The sequence below is a fragment of the Suncus etruscus genome, chromosome 9 (genome assembly GCF_024139225.1).
Source record: "Suncus etruscus isolate mSunEtr1 chromosome 9, mSunEtr1.pri.cur, whole genome shotgun sequence".
NCBI lineage: Eukaryota > Metazoa > Chordata > Mammalia > Eulipotyphla > Soricidae > Suncus > Suncus etruscus.
The window spans coordinates 96,521,475-96,544,238 of NC_064856.1; the positions used below are offsets into that span (position 1 = coordinate 96,521,475).

Genomic DNA, 22,764 nt, shown 5'->3' on the forward strand with positions numbered 1-22,764 from the left:
ATTATTCTGTGAATGGTTTGTAGTTTAGACAAATCAACAATTGAGCCTTAACATCCAATTCTGCCCTTTTGTGGCATTGAGATGACCATGTTTCTCAAACTTTATTGAGAGGTAGCGTGTCCAGAGAACCCAAGGACTCCCCAACTCCTCACTCGAGCCTTAATTTATTATTTTTTTTTGTTTGTTTTTTGGGCCACACCCGTTTGACGCTCAGGGGTTACTCCTGGCTATGCGCTCAGAAGTCGCTCCTGGCTTGGGGGACCATATGGGACACCGGGGATCGAACCGCGGTCCGTCCTAGGCTAGCGCTGGCAAGGCAGACACCTTACCTTTAGCGCCACCGCCCGGCCCCCTCGAGCCTTAATTTAGCAGTGGAAGAGCTATGAGGATAGCTGATTAAAAAGAAAGGGAAACTTTGGGCCCGGAGAGATAGCACAGCGGCCTTTGCCTTGCAAGCAGCCGACCCAGGACCAAAGGTGGTTGGTTGGAATCCCGGTATCCCATATGGTCCCCCGTGCCTGCCAGGAGCTATTTCTGAGCAGACAGCCAGGAGTAACCCCTGAGCATCGCCGGGTGTGGCCCAAAAACAAAACAAAAAAAACCAAAACAAACAAAAAAAGGCTCAAACAACACCAAGACACAAAATTAGTAATAAAAATAGTAAAAATAAAATGGTAAAAACAACAAGAAAAACACAAAAAAATTTTGGGGAGGGAAAGCACACCTGGTGGTGCTTAGGGCTCACTCTGCATTCTGGTAGTGCTCCAGGGACCATATGGGATGCCAGGAATTGAACCCAGGTTGGTGGAGTGCAAAGCAAGCACTCTACCTGTTGTAGTCTTTCTGGCCTAGAAATAGGGATTTTTTTTAAGCCAAGGAACTCTGGTCTTGGTAGGTCTTCTGTAGATGAATTGACATTCCAGCCAGGAACTCCAAGAACCTTTTATTCTTCCTGATCATCTCCTTGAAACAGAGGTGATGTGTGTGCAAACACGCTTCCCACAGTTTGGGTCTGTCAGACAGAGCAGCTATGATGATCAGTCATGACTCAATCCAGGCAAGATGATTAAGAAAAGCTAAATTTATATTAAATTATCATAAAGTCCTAAAATACTGAACATAGTGGTTAAATAACTCCAGAAAGTCCAATCTCTCCAGTGAGTAACGTTAAAACCATTACACGTGAGCGCGGGGAGAATCACTTCCATTAGTTTAGGACAGAGAGATTTTGCTTTTTTTTTTTTTACATAGTAAATCAGTGCTCGAATAGATATTTCTTCAAATATGTCCTTTCTACATTCTCAACAGCCCAAGTGCAATCAGATTCTTTCTGCCCCTCTGTTCCCAATGAGCAGATGCCACTTTTCCGCTTTCTCTGTTTTCCCAACTAGCACCCTGAGAGGAGGGGAGAAAGTGTTCCTTTTCTCATTGGCTCCAGTCAAGTCTGAAATGGGCCCCTTTTCTCCTCAGAAGAGACAGCCCACCTTTCTCATTTTGTGTCTGGAAAAAAAATTTCCTTCACTGGCCTGCTTGTCTTGTGCAGGCCCGGCTAGGGCTGGCTACTGGCAGCAGACCTCAGGGCCTGACAGAGGATCTAGCAGTCTGGGATCAGGCCAGAAAAGGGGGGGGGGGCTCTTTCCCTTCCTCTTCACTACCACATTTGGCAGCTGATTTCTTAATACCCAAACCAAAGGAGATGAAAGTCCCCCTAGGAGCCCTCCCCTCCTCTATGTCCTGCTCTGGGGTGGCAGGGTGTCCCTCAGCCATGTTTGCTACTTGGCACACCTCTTTGCTTCTCATATAGCCTTCCTCACCACAGAAAAAGCAAATTAGACGGATCCAAGACTCTGTGTGTGGGAGCGGGGGTGAAGTTGGGGTGGGGGTTTCCCCAACTCTCCTGATACTAATGTGAGATACAAGCTCTGCTGTGTGAATGAGCATGAACCAGGTGGTGCTATCTGTGTGCAGAAAGTCAGTGGGTCACTTAGCCAGGAAGTCAGACTGGGAAATTGGCCTCCCCATTGTCACAGGCTCTGTCCACTCTCTTAGATCCCTGAGCACTTGAGAGAGAACACAGGAGATTCAACCCCTTGGATATTCCCTGTTAGGCCCTGGGCACCCCAAGTCTAAACCACTTGTCATGATTATTTAAGAAAACACCTGGCCCTTCTTGAACAGCTTTTGTAGGCTCTCTGTGCTCAGCATCCCAGAGAATGAGGATAAGAATGGCAGAACATTAGGATTCAGAGGAGATGCTGGGTTGAGTCTGGCCACTTCTTAGATATTTCACTCAAACTGTGGGGCCCCACATTCATTCAAGCTACTGGCTTACAACCTGGTTACTTTGAGTCAAAGACTAAGAAAAGGTACTGGCCAGTGGCAGCTCCAGGTATTCTATTAGCCAGCAGCCATGTGCTAGGGGGTCTCAGTCATCTGAAGGTGAATCAAGGCTACAGACATGGGAATAGGAGGGAGAGCAGCCTGAGCCCCACCCAGATCTGAGAAAATAGTAATTCTTTGAGTGAGAATGACAATCCATCACCAGCAATGGACAGGAGGACCCCAGGGCCCTGCTCCCTCTAAAAGCCTATTCAGATTATCAACACTTGAGGCTAAAGGGCTCCCAAAGGCCCATACCAGCTGGGCTGATTCCTCCTCCCAGCCTCTATCCTTCATTTTGCTCTTTAGCCACATACCCCAGCCCCTGCTGAACAAGTTTTCTCAGAGAAGCCAGTTAGACGATCAGCTCTGAGGGGGAAACTGCTCAGACTTGGGCTTCATCAGCTCTGTGGCTCCTGTTCTGAGGGTCCCATGAGGGAGGGTAGACCTCTGCACTGAGGAAGGGCCATTTACTGCGCCTAATTTGTGGGGAGGGGGCTGCTCAGACTGTGTGCAAGAGATGAGGTTCATGGTCAAATGCCAGCTCTAAATTCTCCGAGGCGCCACATCCTTTCTTGTGCACAGACAGCTAGTTATGGACTTGGCCGGAAAAGGCTCCCAAGAAGGGCTGGGGAGCCACTATGGAGTCGGGAGGAAGCGGCACAGTAGGGCACCGAGGGCGGGGGCCTGCTGCTAAGCGAGCACAAGGACTGGAAGTCCACGGAGGAGAAGAACCAGGCAGGGAGGAAAAGGGCTGCAGGCCTTTAGACCTGGCTCTCTGAGGAGAGCTTGCGTTCATGTTTCCAGCCCGTGTCGGGCAGAGAGCCGCGTCTCTCTGGAGTGGCTGCGGTGTGCATGCTGCCACACTCCGACTGCTCTTCCCGCAGCAGCTGCTCCGTTTCTGTGTCGTCCAGCGAGCCGGAGCTGGCCTGGATGGACACTGTGTCTGTCTTCATGCACACATGATCCCGAAGAAGGCCTCCCCGTGAACTGCGCAGCTGCTTGAGGTCTTCCCACTCTGCATCATCCCCGGACAGGAGGCAGATCCCCTCCACGATCTTGATCTTTTCCTTGGTATAGTTATGGTCGGGCCCGCCCTAGGATTGAGAGTGGGGAGAAGACATGGTCAGTTGGGTCTCCCACAAGGGTGGATGGAAAAGGAAGTGAGTGGAAGTAAGACTGCGTGTGAAGATGCACCAAGATTCTGCAAACAATTTGGGAAAGGTGAGCAGAGGCACTGGGTGGGATAGAAAGGAGAGGGGTCACTCTGGGGACTGTTCCCTGTAAGCATGCAAGGAGGAAGAAGGGCAGCTCTGCTTCCAGTCCTGCACCAGCCACTGGCTAAGTCAGGATGGAGTCGCTGCTTCACATCTCCAGAACTCAGGCTCCACATCTGCAGACCCCACTACTGGCTGTTGTGAGGGTGAAAAGAATCAATGCCTGGACTATAATTAGTCAACTGCATGCCACACAGAAACACAGGGAAACATGTTAACTGTTTATTTTTAAAATATGGAACACTTCACGAATTTGCGTGTCATCCTTGCGCAGGGGCCATGCTCATCTCTATATCGTTCCAATTTTAGTATATGTGCTGCCGAAGTGAGCACTGTTATTTCATTATTTTGTCTGTGCTTTGCCATTGGGACATCATGGCAATGCACATTCCCAAAAGCAATGGACAAAATTCATGCTTTCACTCATGCTTTTGGGCAAAATTTGTATTTATTTATTTAAATTGGTTTCTAGGCCATACCTGGCGGTGCTCCAGGGTTACTATTGGTTCTGCATTCAGAAATCACTCCTGGCAAGCTTGGGGGACCATATGGAACACTGGGGCTCCAACCAGGTCGGCAGCATGCAAAGCAAAAGCCCTATCCACTGTGCTATTGCTCGTACCCCCAGCTTTTTTTTTTTAATTCTTTGGGTAGGGTGTAGCTCAGGACAAAGCAGGTTATTTCTGAGGGGCTATTCCTATCTCAGAACTCAGGAGCGATATCTGATGGTGTTAGGAGGGCCATATGAGGAGTGGGGAAACACACAGGGTCAATCATCCTAACTTCGTGATCCAGACAGGAGGGATCCTGAAAATGCTCTTTTTTGGGGGGGGGAGGGTCACACCTGGCAGCACTCAGGAGCTACTTCTGGCTCTACACTCAGAAATAGCCCCCAGCAGGCTCGGGGGACCATATGGGATGCCGGAATTCGAACCACCATCCTTCTGCCTGCAAGGCAAACGCCTTACGGCTGTGCCCTAAATGCTCTTTTATTTAAAAAAAAAAAAAAACGCGGGGCCGGGCGGTGGCGCTGGAGGTAAGGTGCCTGCCTTGCCTGCGCTAGCCTAGGACGGACCGCGGTTCGATCCCCCGGCGTCCCATATGGTCCCCCAAGAAGCCAGGAGCAACTTCTGAGCGCATAGCCAGGAGTAACCCCTGAGCGTCACAGGGTGTGGCCCAAAAACCAAAAAAAAAACGGGCCCGGAGAGATAGCACAGCGGCGTTTGCCTTGCAAGCAGCCAATCCAGGACCAAAGGTGGTTGGTTCAAATCCCGGTGTCCCATATGGTTCCCCGTGCCTGCCAGGAGCTATTTTTTTTTTTTTAAAGTTTTATTTTTTTTTATTTATTTATTTTTTGGGGGGTTTTGGGTCACACCGGCAGTGCTCAGGGGTTATTTCTGGCTCCAGGCTCAGAAATTGCTCCTGGCAGGCACAGAGGACCATATGGGGCGCCGGGATTCGAACCGATGACCTCCTGCATGAAAGGCAAACGCCTTACCTCCATGCTATCTCTCCGGCCCTGCCAGGAGCTATTTCTGAGCAGATAGCCAGGAGTAACCCCTGAGCACTGCCAGGTGTGGCCCAAAAACCCCCACCCCCAAAAAACCAACTTTGATTGATTGGGTTTTTGGCCACACCAGTGATGCTAAGGAGTTACTCCTGACTACACTCAGAAATCACTCCTGGCAGGCTGGGGGACCATATAGGATGCCGGGAATCGAATCGGGTCTCACTTGGGTTGGCTGCATGCAAGGCAAAATGCCCTACCGCTGTGCTCTCTCTCCAGTCCCCTGAAAATGCTCTTAAGTGGGTTCTAAATATTAGTTCATTAGATTCCAGTAACTTAGAATAATTGGGGGTGGGGGAGGTTTACTGGAGCTCTGGTCCCACAACCCGTAGGGCTATTCCCAAGCAACCTGGGATTGTTCCAAGGACAGCCTTTGGTTCTACTCTGGCTTCTCCCTTTGTGCATTCCTCAAAGGGCAGATTCAGTCCTGGTTTCTGGGGGTAACCAACCAGGATGCCGCCTCTGCCAAGAGAAAATGGGCCATGGCTTGGATTCTGTCCCTGGGATAGTGTTCCTGCCAAGCACCCTGCAACTGCTGCTCTATTTCAGTAGCAACTCAACTCCACCTACCCGTGCTGAGCTCCTCCAGTCAGCAGGAGACGTTGATGACTCACAGTCTAAAGACTCAGGCAGTAATCCTCCAAGAGGGACCGTTCCCTCTGTCTAGCAGAGACAGACCAAGACAATACACAGACATACATATAGGCTCACAGGCATGCTGGCATCCAGCAAATTAGTGTAAGATCAGAGGCAAGCCACTCATCTTTACTACAGAGACACACCAGTGAAGTTAGGGAGAAGTGTGGGATATGGCACTAGCAATTTTAGGGAGGAAGCCAATTCCTCTACACACAAACAACGACAAGTACCTGAAACCGGGAGGAAATCAGAAGAGAAAGGGTGAAAGACTGTCAGAAGGGTGAAAGAGCTGCTGAGGAAAAAGCATACACAGAAGAAAGAAGTCACATAATTATCAGTGCTACCCTATGCCACTTCATCTCATTACTTTTCTGGTGTGCCCAATATTCCAGAATCTAAGACTTTTTTATTTTAAATATGTAACCCCAAATGGTCCATTGAACTTATCAGAAGTAATCCATGAGTGTAAAGCTAAGAGTAATTCCTGAATATCACCAGGCATGGCCCCAAAACAAAATAAAAAAAAATATGGGGCTGGAGAGATAGTACGATGAATAGGGCCCCTTATAGTCCCAGGAGTAATCCCTGAGTACACAGTCAAAATTAAACTCTGAGTACTGCTGGTGTGGCCCAAAACCCAAAACAACAACAAAACTCTAAAAAGGAGTCTACCATCCCTAAAATGAAATCTACCTCTGCGGGTTCTATTTTGGCTTAGAGTGGAGGTATTTTAATAGGGGAATTCATACATCCAGAAAGCACATGATGGTTATGTAAAGTGTATTCATTACAGTATGTTCATTAGCCTGGGAGCCAGAGGTGTGAGGCCAGCTTTTGATTGTGCTAGACAGGCCAAGAGAGTGGACTGATTTCATAAGAGGTAACTTCTGATTATAGATGTTAGAGAGAGAGAGAGAACAGAAAAAAGGTCATCAGGTTCAATTCCTGGCATCCATATGGTCCCTCGATTCTGGCAGGAGCAATTTCTGAGCACAGAGCCAGGAATAACCCCTGAGTACAGCTGGGTGTGGCCAAAAAAAAAACACAAAACAAACAAACAAAACCAAAATAAAACCTCTGAGAAAAAAAAGGAAGAATAGCAAAAAATTGAAACAAAACAAAAAAACAAGTAAAAAAGAAAAGTGAGTCTTGAAGCTCAAGTATGGGTTATTTTAGTGGAGCAGAGTCCCTACTTTAGGGAAATAATAACCCAGGCAGGAAAGAACCTAGGAACTTGGGGCACATTCCTTGGCAGGAAAGTGCTTACCCACCATTTTCATGGCCTAAATCTTTTTGCATCTGCTTTCTAACCCTCCAGCTGAAATTCTTTTATTTTTTGTTTATTTGTTTATTTATTTATGTTTTGGAGTCATATCCAGCAATGCTCATGGTTCACTCCTGGCTCTGCACTCAGGAACTACTTCTGGGGGTTTCAAGAAACCATATGGGATGCCAAGGATCAAATCCAGCTCATCTGCATGAAAAGCAAGCACCTTATCTATCACTCCATCCCTCAGCTGAGATTCTGGACCTTTCCAGAAATCCAAATTACATTTAATCCTCTGTTTACCATTAGTTTTTAAAATGGTATGTGAGGGGCCGGCGTGGTGGTGGTGCTAGAGGTAAGGTGTCTGCTTTGCCAGCGCTAGCCTAGGAGGACCGCGGTTCGATCCCCAGCATCCCATATGGTCCCCCCAGCCAGGAGCAACTCCTGAGTACATAGCCAGGAGTAACCCCTGAGCATTACCGGGTGTGGCCCAAAAAAAAATTAAAAAAAAAAATAAATAAAATGGTATGTGAGACTACTTAATTAACATTTACAGATAGATTTCAGCACCTAGAATAAATAATTTAGAATAACACTCTCCCCACTTGCCCACCCCAATTTAGTCTTAAATACAAATGTGAAGTCTTACCTCTTTCTTATAGCACAATTGATTGTACATGGCTGGTTTTGGAATTGCTTCAATTTTTACTTCCTGGGTGGAAGTTCGATAGGAGGGGTTGCTGTAGGTCAGGTTCCCCATTCCAGGATCAGTTAACTTGGATTTTTTATGTCTTTAGGAGAAAAGAGATGAAAAATGAGTTCAGGTCTTTATAGGGATAAAATCTGTGGAAGGTGTAGACTTAAGTGTGTTAGTCAGCTCCAGTGACACCCTTCCCCCAGCTCTTCTGCTTCACACACCTCTGAATCCTGCATTTGAGTGTGGGATGCAAATGGGTGACTGCTTAGGAAGTATACAAAAGCCAGGCACCCTGGATTAGGTTTCAAGGAAACTAACTTCTATCTCCAGTTGCCTACCCTCTCTCCATTTTTGCTATCTTTGGGGGAAGCAAATTGCTCGGCTACAAGCTGCCTTCTGACTGACTGATAAGATTTGCAGCTCCAGCTAAGACCTGGCTTTCTGCCCCTGGTGAAATCTTGATAAAGGCATCCAGCTGAGTGGCACCAGATTTCTGACCCCTTGAAACTGTGAGATAATAGTTGTTGTCATAAGTTGCAATATTTGGGTATAACTTGCCATAAATAATAGATATCCTTTCAGATGAGGCAGACTATGTTTTAACCCCATCTCTGTGACTAGCTAGCTGGGATTTTGTTTGTTGTATAAAATTCCTGATTTGTACTCAAGGATTACTTCTGTTTAGTGTTTAGGATTAAACCAGGGTTGGCTTAATGCAAGGCAAGCACCTTACCTTCTGTACTGTCTCTCCAGCTTCGATAGCTGGGATCTTGATGGAAATAATTTAAACTTTTTTGCTTGTTTGTTTCTGCCATACTGGTGGTGCCTGGGAGTTACTTCTTACTCTGCACTCAGCAATTACTTTTGGTGATGCCAGGAATTGAACCTCGACTGTGTGCAAGGATAGCATCTTATCTACTGTACTATCGCTCCAGCACCTAACCATTATTATCTGAGCTTCAGAGCCCCATCTTGGAGGTGAGGAATAACAACACTATATTACCAGGTTGTTTTGCCATTGATACAAATTCACTAAATTAATGTTCTTATTATTGTTATTACTAGCAGAGTCAAAGTAGCAGCAGCAAAAAAAATCCTTACACTTTTGCTGCAAACTATGATTAAATATCTGTTGTTAAAATATTAAAGACAGTGGGACTGGAGAGTTAACGCAGCGGTAGGGCATTTGCCTTGTACACGGCCGACCCAGGACAGACCTTGGTTCAATTCCCGGCATCCCACTGAGCCTGTGAGAATGATTTCTGAGTGCAGAGCCAGCAGTAACCCCTGAGTGCTGCTGGGTGTGGCCCCAAAACCCAAACAAAACAAAACAAAAAATTAGAGATGCGGCAGGATAGTTAGTTCAGTGGGTCAAATGCTTGCTATATATCCAGTTGACCTGGTTTTGATTCCCACTACCCCATGTGGTCCCTGAGAACCTGGTAGGAGTGATTCCATCCCTGAACACAGAGTCAGGAATAAGCCCTGAGCACTGTTAAGTATGACTCAAAAGCAAACAAAACAAATTAAAGAGAGACATAAAAAGATTCCAAATTAAAAACTATATATTCTACCTTCCCAGGATGTTCCCTGCTGAGCCATGATATTTCAATCTACGTTGTAGAAAGGGATATGTTTAGGTAAAAAGAAAATCAATTCCAGCTTTAGTGGTTTGAGGCAGTGTGGGTTGTGGATAAAACTAAGAACAAACAGTTTGTTTCTTGCTGTGTGCACCAGGCAACCTCCTGCTTATACTCCACATCCCAGGCTATGAAGAAAATAAAATCCCAAGGGCAACTGCTACCAGAAAATGAGGAAGCTGCCTGGGTTGTGCCTGGGGAGGAAGACTAAGAATCCAGACTCAAGGTCACATCAGCAACAAGGCTATAAGTGGTCCCCCATATGCTAGTGAGGATCAAAGACTGAGTTACCTGTATAACATCAAAGCGGCTATCACCACCAGAATCAGCAGAATAATGAGAAGTCCTCCGATGACATAGCTGACATGAAGTCCTTCCCCTGAGAAAAACAGGGAGACAGTAAGTGGGGGTGATCTAGATGATGGTAGGAGGGAAGCTGGGGAAGGTAGAGGTTTCTTTGTTGGATACTGAATCTCATTCAGACTATCCCAGTTGGCTGGAAGCCTCCTGAGGGCACCAAGAGAAAAATTTCTTAATCTCAACATTCCTTTTTTTTTTTCCCCTTTGTTGGCAGTGCTAGGGATTGAACCTGAGTCAGCTGTATGCAGGCATCTTAACCTACTGTACTATCTCGCCAACCTAGCATTTCAAATCCTAATTACACCATTTACTCATTATGAAATTAAGGCAAGACACTTAGAGTCGAGAGATATAATACAAGATTAAGTTGATCCTGGTTCAATCCTTGGTGCCACATAAGGATCTCTGAGTACTACTAGTATGTGTGTCTCTCTCACAAATACACAAACACAAAGCAAGAAAAAAAAAAGAAAGAAAGAAAGAAAGAAAGAAAGAAAGAAAGAAAGAAAGAAAGAAAGAAAGAAAGAAAGAAAGAAAGAAAGAAAGAAAGAAAGAAAGAAAGAAAGAAAGAAAGAAAGAAAGAAAAAGGGGCTAGAGAGATAGCATGGAGGTAGGGCATTTGCCTTGTATGCAGAAGAACGGTGGTTCGAATCCCAGGATCCCATATGGTGCCCCAAGCCTGCCAGAAGCAATTTCTGAGCACAGAGCCAGGAGTAACCCCTGAGTGTAGCCGGGTGTGACCCAAAAACAAATAACAAACCAACCAACCAACCAACAAAAAACCTGTGGTACATGTACACAGTGGAATATTATGCAGCTGTCAGAAGAGATGAGGTTATGAAATTTTCCTATACATGGATGGACATTAAAACTATTATGCTGAGTGAAATAAGCCAGAGGGAGAGAGAGAGACACAGAATAGTCTCACTCATCTATGAGTTTTAAGAAAAATAAACATTTTTTTGTTTGTTTGTTTTTTGGGTCACACCCGGCAGCGCTCAGGGATTACTCTTAGCTCTGCGCTCAGAAATCGCCCCTGGAAGGGACGGGGGATCATATGGGATGCCGGGATTCAAACCACCATCCTTTGGATGTAAGGCAAACACCTACCTCCATGCTATCTCTCCGGCCCCCAAAATAAATTATTGTAATAATCCCCAGAGACAATAGAGATGAGAGCTGGAAGGACTGACTCATGATAGAAGCTCACCACAACCCATGCAGTTAGAGAAATGACTATACTAACAACTATCATGACAATGCTAATAAGTGAGAGAAGTAGAATGTCTGTCTTGAATACTGGCAGGGGGTTGGGGAGGAGGGAGATGGGAACCATTTTTGGTAGGAATGCACTGGTGAAAGGGTGTGTACTTTTTTTTTTACAACTGAAACCCAACTATAAACATGTTTGTAATCGTGGTGCTTAAAGATATTATTTAAAAAGAATACAAATAAAAATTGTATGTTAAAGGGAAAAAAGTGTAAATAAAGGACTAGAGGAGGTTAAAAGAGAACATATATACAGATATGGGTGTGTGCATGTACACACATGAATGAATTAAAAAATAGCCAGCATCACTGTGCAGCTGAGTTTCTTTCTCTATGTATAATCTAAAAGCATGTTTCATCAAGGCAAGGAGTCCGAGAGAAGGTTCCAGAAGGTCTCTGGAGGAGGAGACTGGTATTTCCAGTATGGTGTTTTCCAAACAAGCGAGCACTCAACACTTACCTGGGGCAGCAGGAACAGCCTCGTTGGAAGGTGCACAGAGACCAAGTCGGGCATCCTTTTCAGAGCATCTGTGGGACAGAGGAACTCAAGATGAAGCCTCTGTATTCCCAAAGGACTTTGTCTTCCTCCAGGAAACAGGGAGAGTCCCATAAGGACAGGGTAAAAGGTCTGGAGGTGGGGCTTCCAGATGGGAAACTGTCCGGGTAGGACACCACAGCATGAAGAGGAGATGTAGATACAGACCCTGTGAGTCATCTTTTCAATGTGCTTTAGCACGGCTAAATAAGACTTGATATATATATATATCTTTTGTTTGTTTTGGTTTGGTTTTTGGGTCATACCTGGCAGTGCTCAAGGGTTACTCCTGACTCTGCGCTCAGAAATAGCTCCTGGCAGGCTCGGGGGACCATATGGGATGCCAGGATTTGAACCACCATCAGTCCTGGGTCTGTGCTATTGCTATTGCTCCAGCCCCAGCCCCAGCCCCCCACACACACACACGAGAAGGAGCTTGCTTTGCACTCAGTCAATCTGGGTTCAATTCTTGGCACAACATATGGTCCCCAGAGCCCTGCTAGGAATAGGAGTGATCCCTAACACCACCAGTGGTCAGGTGTGCTTCTCTATCCCCTCCTACTTCCTCAAATATAACCAGCAACAACAGTAAGAACTGTACTTGGGGGGGGGGAGGGTTTGGGTCATTCCCAGTGGTGCTTAGAGGTTACTCCTGGCTCTGTGCTCAGAAATCACCCCTGGCAGGCTTGGGGGACCTATCAGATGCTGAGGATCAAATTTGGGTCTGCTGCATACAAGGCAAATGCCCTACTCTCTGTGCTATTGTTCTGGCCCCAGAACTGTATTCTTTATACTAGAATCCCCTGTGTAGAAGTGGGTTTGGGAGGAAACCAGAGATGGCCTGAAAATATGCTAAGGGTATCGGTGATAGACTTTATTAAACTACAAGGAATACTTGGAAGAGTTACCAGCTAAGCTGATTGGATCAAGATCATCACATGTTCTACATGATCTTAAAAAAATTGTTTTTCTTCCCTTCATTCTTTCCCCAGGGAATATGCAAGATATCCAGAGGGAAGGTTCAGATAACTAATTTGAAATGGCAAGAAGGTTAAGTTCAAGAAGGTTAAGTTCGGGGGCCGGGCGGTGGTGCTGGAGGTAAGGTGCCTGCCTTGCCTGCGCTAGCCTAGGACGGACCGCGGTTCGATCCCCCGGCGTCCCATATGGTCCCCCAAGAAGCCAGGAGCAACTTCTGAGCACATAGCCAGGAGTAACCCCTGAGCGTCACAGGGTGTGGCCCAAAAACCAAAAAAAAAAAAAAAAAAAAAGAAGGTTAAGTTCGTGGGTTTTACTTGATGTACAGGTAATTAAAGGCAACGCCGAGTGGCCAAGAATAGCACAGGGGTTAAAGCAGTTCCCTTGGACACAGACAAACCAGTTTGATTCATGGCACTGCACATGGTCACCTGAAAACTGCCAGGATTGCTCCTGAGCATAAATCCAGGAACAGCTTCTCAGCTTTATTAGGTGTGGATCCCCCCCCCCATAAAGCTGTTCTTAGAGTTTCTTGACCACCTAGATAAAGTCTCTCGTTTGTATCACTAAAAGGCTAAGTGTCTTCTCTATGGGGGCCAGAGAGATGGTTCAATGGATAGAGAGCAATCTTTGTATATGGAAAGCTGGGTTTGTTCCTGAGCATCACATGATCTCCTAAGCATCACTAAGTGTAGGCTAACCCTATCTTGATCCCACCACCAAAAAGTATTATTTCCAGATCCAAAGAGTCAGGATGAACTCATTATATGATCTAATTCCCCATGGCCAGTTTTATCGAGAATAATTAAGCCACAGGGACTAGAGTAATAGTTTGATGGATAGTTTTTTTGCATATGGCTAACCTGGGTTTGATCCCTAGCAATGCATTTGATCCCCTCAAGTCTACCAGGAGTAAACCCCCAGCACCACTGGTGTGGTCCCCAAACAAAAAAGAATTATCAAGCCACAAGTCAGAGATGGGGTTGAGAGAGAGGTAAAATGCTTGCCACACATGTATAGGACTCCCGGTTGAAGTCCTGGCACACACAGAGTTATTAAACCCAAACTCGGGGGGCTGGAGAGATAGCATGGAGGTAAGGCATTTGCCTTTCATGCAGGAGGTCATCGGTTCGAATCCCAGCGTCCCATATGGTCCCCCGTGCCTGCCAGGAGCAATTTCTGAGCATGAAGCCAGGAGTAACCCCTGAGCACTGCTGGGTGTGACTCAAAAACTACAAAAAAAAACCCAAAAAAACAAAAAACAAACTCGGGCTTTGTACTGGCAGAGAATTTGAACCAAAGGGCCCTCATCCCACACTGAACTCACTTACCTTCCTTCTTCCAGTAGGGATGTATGGGTTCGGGTGGTAGAAGAGTGCAGGGTGGTGGGGAGTGTGTTTGGTAGCACTGGGTTTTTGTCACTCATGCTTGTACCCCTGGGAGATGGGGGAAGGCCAGGTACTAGTGGGTGAGAAGAAAAGAAAAGACAACTGCTGTGGGCTACCAGAGCCCAAAATCTCTATAAACATCCCCAGAGTCACATTAGAAAACTTGACTAAGCACCCTACCCGCTGACTAACCCTGCACCCCCCCCTTATGAGAGGTCATTCTGAATCCAAATAATAAGCATTTGGGCGCCAATATAGATGGTTCTGGATGGAACAGCTGGCTGGTCCACAAAGGTCAGAAAGAAGAAATAATAATGCACACACAGCAGCAGGGATCAGATAATTAGGAGCCTAGCAGTCCCATTCTAGAAAATGCCAGACCAATGCAGGGCCACGCCATTCCAAATGTCACCCATTATCTCCATCATGAAGTGCCTGGGGAAGGCTGCTGCCCAGAAGGACATAGCTGAAGCCATGGTTCCCCTGTTTATTCAGGGGTGGTACTGTCCCAGGATGCTGCCCAGGGCACTCACCCAGGGAGCAGGGCCGGCCATCAGGCTCATCTGGACAGGCACACACAAAGTCCGAGGCTCTGGCAAAGCAGAGATGGGTGCAGCCACCATTGTTCACTCCACAAGCATTGGTTCCTGGGGGACGGGTGGGGGTCAGGCAAAACACATTAGTCTGACCTTGGATAGAGTCAAACTTAATACTCTTCAAATTAAAAAAAGAAAAGAGAGATACAGGGTTATTCCACTACCAGTGATGGCAGAAGAAGGGCTGTCCAGGTGTCAGAGCCCAAAATATACACTGACAGGGTCTCATATGGCTCCGGTGGTCTTGATCATTAACAGCCCCAGAGTGACCAGCCACCCCCAGACACAGCAAGGTAACAACAACAAAAAAAACCCCATAAAACAGATGCAAGCACCAGGAGCCCAGGTACCTGTCTGTCGCTGTGGGGACACCACAATGATATCCATGAGTCCTTCCACGTTGGCCAGCACTGTCTCCTTGTTCCGCCCTGAGTATTTGTCAACACGCTGGATCGACTTGGTCTGCCAGTCTGTCCAGTAGATCCACCGGTCCTGCTGCTCAAGAGAATAAGACAAAACAAAAATTAAAAAAAAAAAAAAAAAAGGGTAAACTCACCCATCAGTAAGCCACATCTGGGCAGCTTCTAAACCTCGATGAGTACCTTCCCTCTACAGTGGCCTTTTGCTGCACTGATCCATGGGGTGCACATTTGGCACCCCATATAGGAGGACTCTGTTCCAGAATGGCCCTCAGTCATATGGTCATTTTCCTTCCCTTTGGGCTGTTCTTTGCCCCATACCCTGCCTCAATCAGTGAGCTGAAACTCTACGTCCATTGTTAACATGTCTGTCTGTCCAACCAGATTAAGTTCTCCAGGAATAGGAACATGTTTTATTCACCTTTTAAGTCTTAACACCAAATATATTTCCTTTATCTACTGACTAAGAAGCTCAGTCAATCTATGAGTTCTAAGATCAAGTAAATAGGAATCCTTCAATGACTGGTCCTTGTTTTTCTGGAACTTTCCTTTAAACAGTGGTCAGCAACCTTTATTTCCAAGTGAGCCAAATCTCACCAAAACCACAATTTAAATTTATTTTGAGAGCCACACAAGGTGCGAGCACTGACAGAGGCTAGGAGCAGAGTCCTGACTCCTGAAACGGCTGCCCAGCACACAAAAGAGCCAAATTAAAAGTGTAAAGAGCCACATGTGACTTGCGAGCTGCAAGTTGCCGACCACTGCCCTAGAACATACACTTCTGTGGCCAGCAATGTACCTGTTCTTAACCAGAGGATGAGTGACAGTGGTCCCTCACCCATTGGGATATACATTAGATATCCCAGGGCTAAGTTGTTGATGAGAAATCCATATTTACTATTATCTTACAGGTTTTCAGTTAGAGTCTGGAGCCTGGGGGAAGGCTGCCCCTGAGAAAAGCCAGACAAAACCTTCTGGCTGGTAAATTACAATGAAGAAAATAAGAATGCACGTTTGTCCCAAAGGAACAGTGATTTTCAAATAATTGAGAATTCCAGTTTGTGCTCTAGACTAGGTAAATCTTTTAATTATTTGACAGGGCTAAACGTTCTAAATTTATTATATCCAAGAAATATTCAAATGGTAGGAATAACATGCCTGGAGAAATAGATACTAATACTCTGTGTGGACTTGAGGAGGTCACTATTCAACACATTTATCTTATAGATAAGTACAGTTTTGTTTGGGTGTCCTCCAAATTTATAGTTACAGCAGGTATTTATTGAATGTGACAGAGTGGACTTGAGTCCACTTAGCTGGCATTCTGAAAGTGCTCAATAAACACTGACAAGTTGGCTCAAGACCAACTTTTAGCCACTCAACCCAAAGGTCACAAAGTGATAGAATACCATTATCTGTTACCTGATGGAATGCCCATTGCTGGACTCAAGGTGCAAGAAGATCCCCTCCCCTCACAGTAAGATTCTTTCACTACAGGACCCAGGAGGATACACTGAAACTTTTACAAGCACCTTTGTAGATTCTGTACCAGATCATGTAAGAGCTACTTCCTAGCACATAAGTGTGTGTGTGTTTGTGTTTGTGTGTGTGTGTGTGTGTGTGTGTGTGTGTGTGTGTGTGTGTGTATCAGGAGTAGCAGGACTCAGGGTAACAAGGTCTCAATGCAGAGGAAACACCCTAAAATGAGCTTCCACAGCATACTCAGTCAGTAGTGACTAGGGCTGAGGCTACTAACGGAGAACCCAGGGAATCAGCCCATCACTTAGGCTTAGTTACCTCTCCTGAACCAGTACCTGAGTCAGAGCAAAGGGATGGGACACGTGGCTGACCAGGATCTGCCTGAGCTTCCCGTTGAGGTCAGCGCTTTCTATCCGGTCCAGATGAGCATCCACCCAGTAGATCCTGGGAAGGAAAGGAGGGAAGAGTGGCTGTGTGCAGGGCAAGTGCCCTACCTGCTCTATTAACCCTGACCACAAATTGCACTTAATCTGTAGTTTCCAATTTCAATGCCTGAAGGGCTCAGGAGAGGACAAGAATGCACCCTTAAGTGGTTAGGGGCAGTGCAGCCAGTCATTCTACATGCTTTGCTAATGACACTCAAATTTAAGTCATGTAAATAAACCACGGTTAGAGATAGACTGAGCACAGATTGTGCATGCAGGAGGGTGGGAGGATGCACGTAGGAAGTCCCAGGATTGATTCCAAGGTTCTCTGAATAGGAGTGAGACCTGAGCAAAGACCTGTGAGTAACTCTTACATGTAGCCAAATTAGGCCTTCAGCCAAATACAAAATAAAATATAAAAGCAAAACAAAACAAAACAACAAACCAATTACAGCAAGCTGGAGCTATAGCATGTTTGGCATGTGAGTGCCCTGGGCTCAATCATGGAACCACATGGTACCACTGAGAGCACTGCTGTCTGTGCACTACCCTCCACTCTCTGCAACAAAACAAAAATCTATAAATCAGAAAAGCAAAGCTCATCTAAGGTTGGATACAGGAGCACCCACCTTTTTTTTTTTTTGCAGCTCAGGAGTTACGCTGCTCATACATTACTCCTAGCAGGCATGCATATGGGATGTTGGGGATTGAACCTGGGTCAGCTGCATGCAAGGCAAATGTCCTAAGTGCTGTACTGTTCTTCAGCCCCCGAAGCCCCTTCTTCAGGATTTTCTCCTCTCATTTGTCTTCTCTTTCTTTTCCCCACCCACCAGGGAGCATTCTGTCTTTTGGTATCCATAGCTTTGATCTCCACCAGCCTCTTCTCATTCCTGCCTGATTTCTAGGAGGCTGCCTAGTATTGGGGCCCCACCTGCGGGTGTCATAGTCCAGGGTAAGGCCGTTGGGCCAGCCCAGGTCTGTGTTGATGAGGACCTTCCGCTCAGAGCCATCCGAGTTCGCCCGCTCAATCTTGGCGATGTGGCCCCAGTCAGTCCAGAAGAGAAACCTGAGGTGGGACAGACAATGTTGTCATCCCCAAGGCAGGGGGAGGACGACACCCAGGAGTTGAGAGGACACAACGGATACTCTGAGACTGATCCCAGAGGCGGCATCCCAGGGCCTCTTCCCTAGATCCCTTTTAGGCTGGCCCAGAAACTCACCCTTTCCTGGGAAAGACAGCAATGGCTCGAGGCTCATCCAAGCTGTTGTTAATCAGCACTTTGCGGCAGGATCCATCCAGTCTCGAGGCTTCGATGGTGTTCCGGCCCGTGTCTGTCCAGTAAAGATTCCTGGCCACCCAGTCCACCGCCAGCCCATCGGTGGTCTTCAACCCCTGTCCGATCACTGTCTCCATATTGTTGCCATTCAGATCCGCTCGCCTTAGAGAACAAACCAGGGGTTGGATGAATGACCCAACAGACCAGGATAGACTGAACCCCCTTTTAATCCATACAGCTGCAATTGGATCCCTAACAGGTTTCACAGTGGCACATTCCTCAGCACTCAGCACAGTGGATCTTGAGAACATTTTCAGGGTTAATGAGAAAAGCCTCCGGAGGCCAGTGTTTCCTGCTGTAAACAGTTTGGGCCCTTGTCTTGCCAGAAATCAGGTTAATAATTCCCCTGATACCTTAGGGAAGAGAGAAGGGCAATGGGCTAGTGATTATAATAAGAAAGGTAGATTTGGGGGCTGGGAAGATAGCTTGGTGGATGAGAATGCATGCTTTGCATGTAGAAAATCTTTCTTCTATCCCCAGCAGTACTTCATCCTTAGAACACCATCAGAAAGCACCCTAAGGTAGAAGAACCACTGAGTGTGATCCAAAGGCTAAATAGAAAATAAAAGCAGATTTGGGGGCTGAGAGACAGCTCCAGTGTGTGCCTGATATGTATAAGATTCGAGTTCAATCCCTGGTTCTGTGAGGCCCCCAGAGTACCATAGGATTAGTCCTAAAGCCTCCCAAGCAGACTAAGGTGACCCTGCTGACCCCAGCACCTTCAGCCAAGGAAATACTGCCCTGCTTCACCTGACTAAGTATGAAGAATTCTCCATATCCTCTAAGCACCATTGGGAATTTTCCTTGAAATAAAATTTAAAAGAGGGACTAGAGCGGTGGTGCAAGCTGTAAGGAATCTGCCTTGCAAGCACTAGCCTAGGACGTGGTTCGATCCTCCCGTGTCCCATATGGTCCCCCAAGCCAGGATAGATTTCTGAACATATAGCCAGGAATAATTCCTGAATGTCATTGGGTGTGACCCAAAAACAAACAAACAAACAAACAAAAAAAATTAAAAGATTTAACGGGCCAGTGAGGTGGCCCTAGAGGTAAGGTGTCTGCCTTGTAAGTGCTAGCCAAGGAAGGACCGCGGTTCAATCCCCCAGTGTCCCATATGGTCCCCCCAAGCCAGGGGCAATTTCTGAGCACTTAGTCAGGAGTAACCCCTGAGCATCAAACGGGTGTGGCCGGAAAACAACAACAAAACAAAACAAAACAAAACAAAAAAAGATTTAAGAAAAATCTCAGGATTTACTCTTGGCTAGGCTCAGGGTATCTCATGGGGATACAGGGATCAAATACAGGTTGGCTATTTGCAAGGCAAACACCTTACCTACTAAACTATCTCTTCAGTTGCATAGGTACATTTTTACAGAAGTCTGAAGCCAAACTTGTTATTGTCTTTTTTTTTTGTTTTTGTTTTTTTGTTTTTGGGGCCACACCCGGCGGTGTTCAGGGGTTACTCCTGGCAGGCACGGGGGACCATATGGGACACCAGGATTCGAACCAACCACCTTTTTTTGTCCTGGATTGGCTGCTTGCAAGGCAAACGCCGCTGTGCTATCTCTCCGGGCCCTGAAACTTGTTATTGTCCTGGCACAAACAAGTGGGGATGTCTCTGAACTACTCTGCCTGCCTTCTGCCTCCCACATGAGAGTCCAATAGACCAAGGAAGCTTTTCTATGTAAGAGGCCCTGCCAAAACTAAGTGTGAGTGAAACAACCTTTCTTCTGCAGGGTTGGGGCAAAAAATCAAAATCAAAATCAAAATCAAAAACAAAACAAAACAAAAACTCATTGGAATATTATGTCATCATAAGAAAAGATGAAGGGGCCAGAGAGATAGCATGGAGGTAAGGTGTTTGCCTCACATGCAGGTCGATGGTTCGAATCCCGGCATCCCATATGGTCCCCCGAGCCTGCCAGGAACGATTTTTGAGTGTAGAGCCAGGAGTAACCCGAGCGCTGCCAGGTGTGACTAAATAAAAAGGACGAAATCTTGCAGTTTGCTGTACCTGGATAGCATTGGAGGTCGGCCTATGAAATGTCGAGGGCAAAGGACACAGACCAGGTGTGCTTACTCACCTGTGGTTGAGGAAAACAAATGGGGATCAAACTGTAATGAATGATGTCAAAACCTTGGCCCTTGATGGCATCTGAGATTACAAAATTGGCAGGAAGGACCAGAGATAAGAGAGGGTGAGACTTGGGCACTTAGGTGATGGTGGACATAAGAACCATAAATATTGACACTATTAACTATTACCATAACTACTCAATTTTTGGGGAGAGAGGTATAGCTACAGATGCTCAGGGGTTACTCCTGACTCTGCACTCAGGAATCACTTCTGATGGTGCTCAGAGGACATATGGGATGCAAGGATTGAATCTGGGTTGAAGAGGTAGAAGGGAAATGCCCTACCTGCTGTGCTCTCACCTTACTGCTATATGTATCCTAAAAATACATGTTTTAAGAGTGAAAAAAAAAAAAAACCAAACCATTGCCCATGAGTTCTGGGAGTCACCATAAGGCCTGGTGTTTGGCCCTTGCCTGACATTACAGAAATAATGTTTAATGTAAGTATCTTCTCCCTTAATCTTTAGACATTCTAAGAGCTTTCTGGGTCCCAGGAGTGGGGGGGGGGGAGGGAGGGAGGGAGGGAGAGAGAGAGAGAGAGAGAGAGAGAGAGAGAGAGAGAGAGAGAGAGAGAGAGAGAGAAATAGAGAGAAAAACAGACAAAAAGGAGCTCCAGGTCCTTACCCCAACCATATCTGGTTTTGTTTGAATATTTCACTGGCTGAGCTTCTGTTGGTCTTTAATGAAACAAAAACCCCAGTGTTTTGTTTTGTTTTGTTTATGGGTCACACCTGGTGGTGCTCAGGGGTTACTCCTGGCTCTGCACTCAGAAATTGCTCCTGGCAGGTTTGGGGGACCATATGGGATGCCAAATGGGAGTCCATCTGGGGTTGGCCTCATGCAAGGTATACACCCTACCACTGTGCTATAGCTCCGGCCTCAAAAAGCTCCAGTGTTTGGGATGCTGCTGTGAGTAATGACACCTTAAAGCATCAAACCAACTCCTAAATCACTCTCCAGGTTGCTGAGTGGCTTTGTGCAAGCAGAAATCCACATAGACCCTTCCACCCCACCCCTGGGCCCCTGTCCCAGATAGGGACAGAAGCAGGTCTGGTCTCTCTGCAGGGTTCAGGGAATCTCACCTGATCACGTCCAGGAACACATCAGTGTAATAGACCTTCCCATCACCACTGTCGTAGTCCAGGGAGATGACATTGTTGAGCTCGGGGATGGGCAGGTGCACGTCCGTGTGGTCACTGGTGTCCAGCGAGATCCGCCGGATGGAGCCACGGCTGGAGAAGAGCAGGTAGGCCTCAGGGGAGGGGTGGCAGGTCTTCCCATCGCCCCTCAGCTGGATACCGGTGGGACAAGCACAGGAGAAGCCGGACGGCCGAGGCAGGCAGAGGTGGGAGCAGCCGCCATTCCTGGAGCCACACTTGTTCAAACCTGGTGACAGGAGAACAAAAGTGGTGTCAGTGCCCAGACAAGAGCCCAACCTGGGTCTTACAAAGGCCCTAGTTTGGTGGGATCTGATCAGCTGCTATTTCATTTACTTATTCTTTTTTTTTTTCTTTTTTTTTTGGTTTTTGGTTCACACTTGGCAGCACTCAGGGATTACTCCTGGCTCTAAGCTCAGAAATCGCTCCTGGCAGGCTCGGGGGACCATATGGGATGTCAGGATTAGAACCACCATCTTCTGCATGCAAGGCAAACGCCTTACCTCCATGCTATCTCTCCGGCCTCCATTTACTTATTCTTGCAGTGCCAGAGATAGAACCCAGAGCTTCTATGCAAGGCAGGTGCTCAATGCCTGAGTAATACCTCTACACCCAGAGATAACCAGAGGGGGCCAGAGCGATAGTACAGTGGGTAGGGCATTTGCTTTATACCTCTTATACCCAGGCTCAATTGCTTGCATCCCATAATCCCACATGGTCCTTTGAGCACCATCAGGAGTGACTCCTGAGTGCAGAGCCAGGAGTAATCCCTGAGCATCGCCAGCTGTGTCCCTCCTCCCAAAAAATTAGTAGTTACGGTAACAAGTTAATAGAGTCAGTATTTATGGTTCTGATGTTTACCACCACATAAGTGCCCAAGTCAATCTCCAGCATCCCAATGGTCCCTTGAGCATCACCACAAACAGCCAGGAATGACCCTTGAGCACAGAGCCAGGAGTAAACCCCTAACACTACTGGTGTGGACCCCAAAAAAAAACAAAACAAAAAATGAGATAACCAGAAATTTTTGTTTTTGTACCAAATCTAGCAATGCTCTAGGGTTACTTACTCCTAGTGGTGGTCAGGGAAACACATGGGATACAAGGGATCAAACTCAGATTGGCAATTAGAAATGTCTTTGGTGGGGGGGCCGGAGAGATAGCATGGAGGTAAGGCATTTGCCTTTTATGCAGGAGGTCATCGGTTCGAATCCCGGCGCCCC

The 22,764-nt window shown here is 46.7% G+C and overlaps 1 protein-coding gene and 1 non-coding gene across 2 annotated transcripts in view; both read right to left on the minus strand.

Annotated features, from left to right (window-relative positions):
* Positions 1-1,066: 1,066 nt before the first annotated feature.
* Positions 1,067-22,764, minus strand: part of LRP4 (LDL receptor related protein 4) — a 68,969-nt gene continuing 47,271 nt past the window's right edge. Inside the window, exons 28-38 of the mRNA XM_049779516.1 lie at positions 21,468-21,771; positions 18,133-18,351; positions 17,844-17,978; positions 16,823-16,931; positions 14,940-15,084; positions 14,531-14,640; positions 13,937-14,073; positions 11,556-11,623; positions 9,758-9,845; positions 7,779-7,920; positions 1,067-3,476 (exon numbers count right to left, since the gene is read on the minus strand). Of these exons, the coding sequence (XP_049635473.1) occupies positions 3,144-3,476; positions 7,779-7,920; positions 9,758-9,845; positions 11,556-11,623; positions 13,937-14,073; positions 14,531-14,640; positions 14,940-15,084; positions 16,823-16,931; positions 17,844-17,978; positions 18,133-18,351; positions 21,468-21,771 (1,790 nt within the window). The 3' untranslated portion in view covers positions 1,067-3,143. The remainder of the gene's footprint in view (positions 3,477-7,778; positions 7,921-9,757; positions 9,846-11,555; positions 11,624-13,936; positions 14,074-14,530; positions 14,641-14,939; positions 15,085-16,822; positions 16,932-17,843; positions 17,979-18,132; positions 18,352-21,467; positions 21,772-22,764) is intronic.
* On the minus strand, positions 3,886-3,989 carry LOC126019832 (U6 spliceosomal RNA). The gene has a single exon (XR_007499453.1). It is a non-coding gene; the product is annotated as a U6 spliceosomal RNA (small nuclear RNA).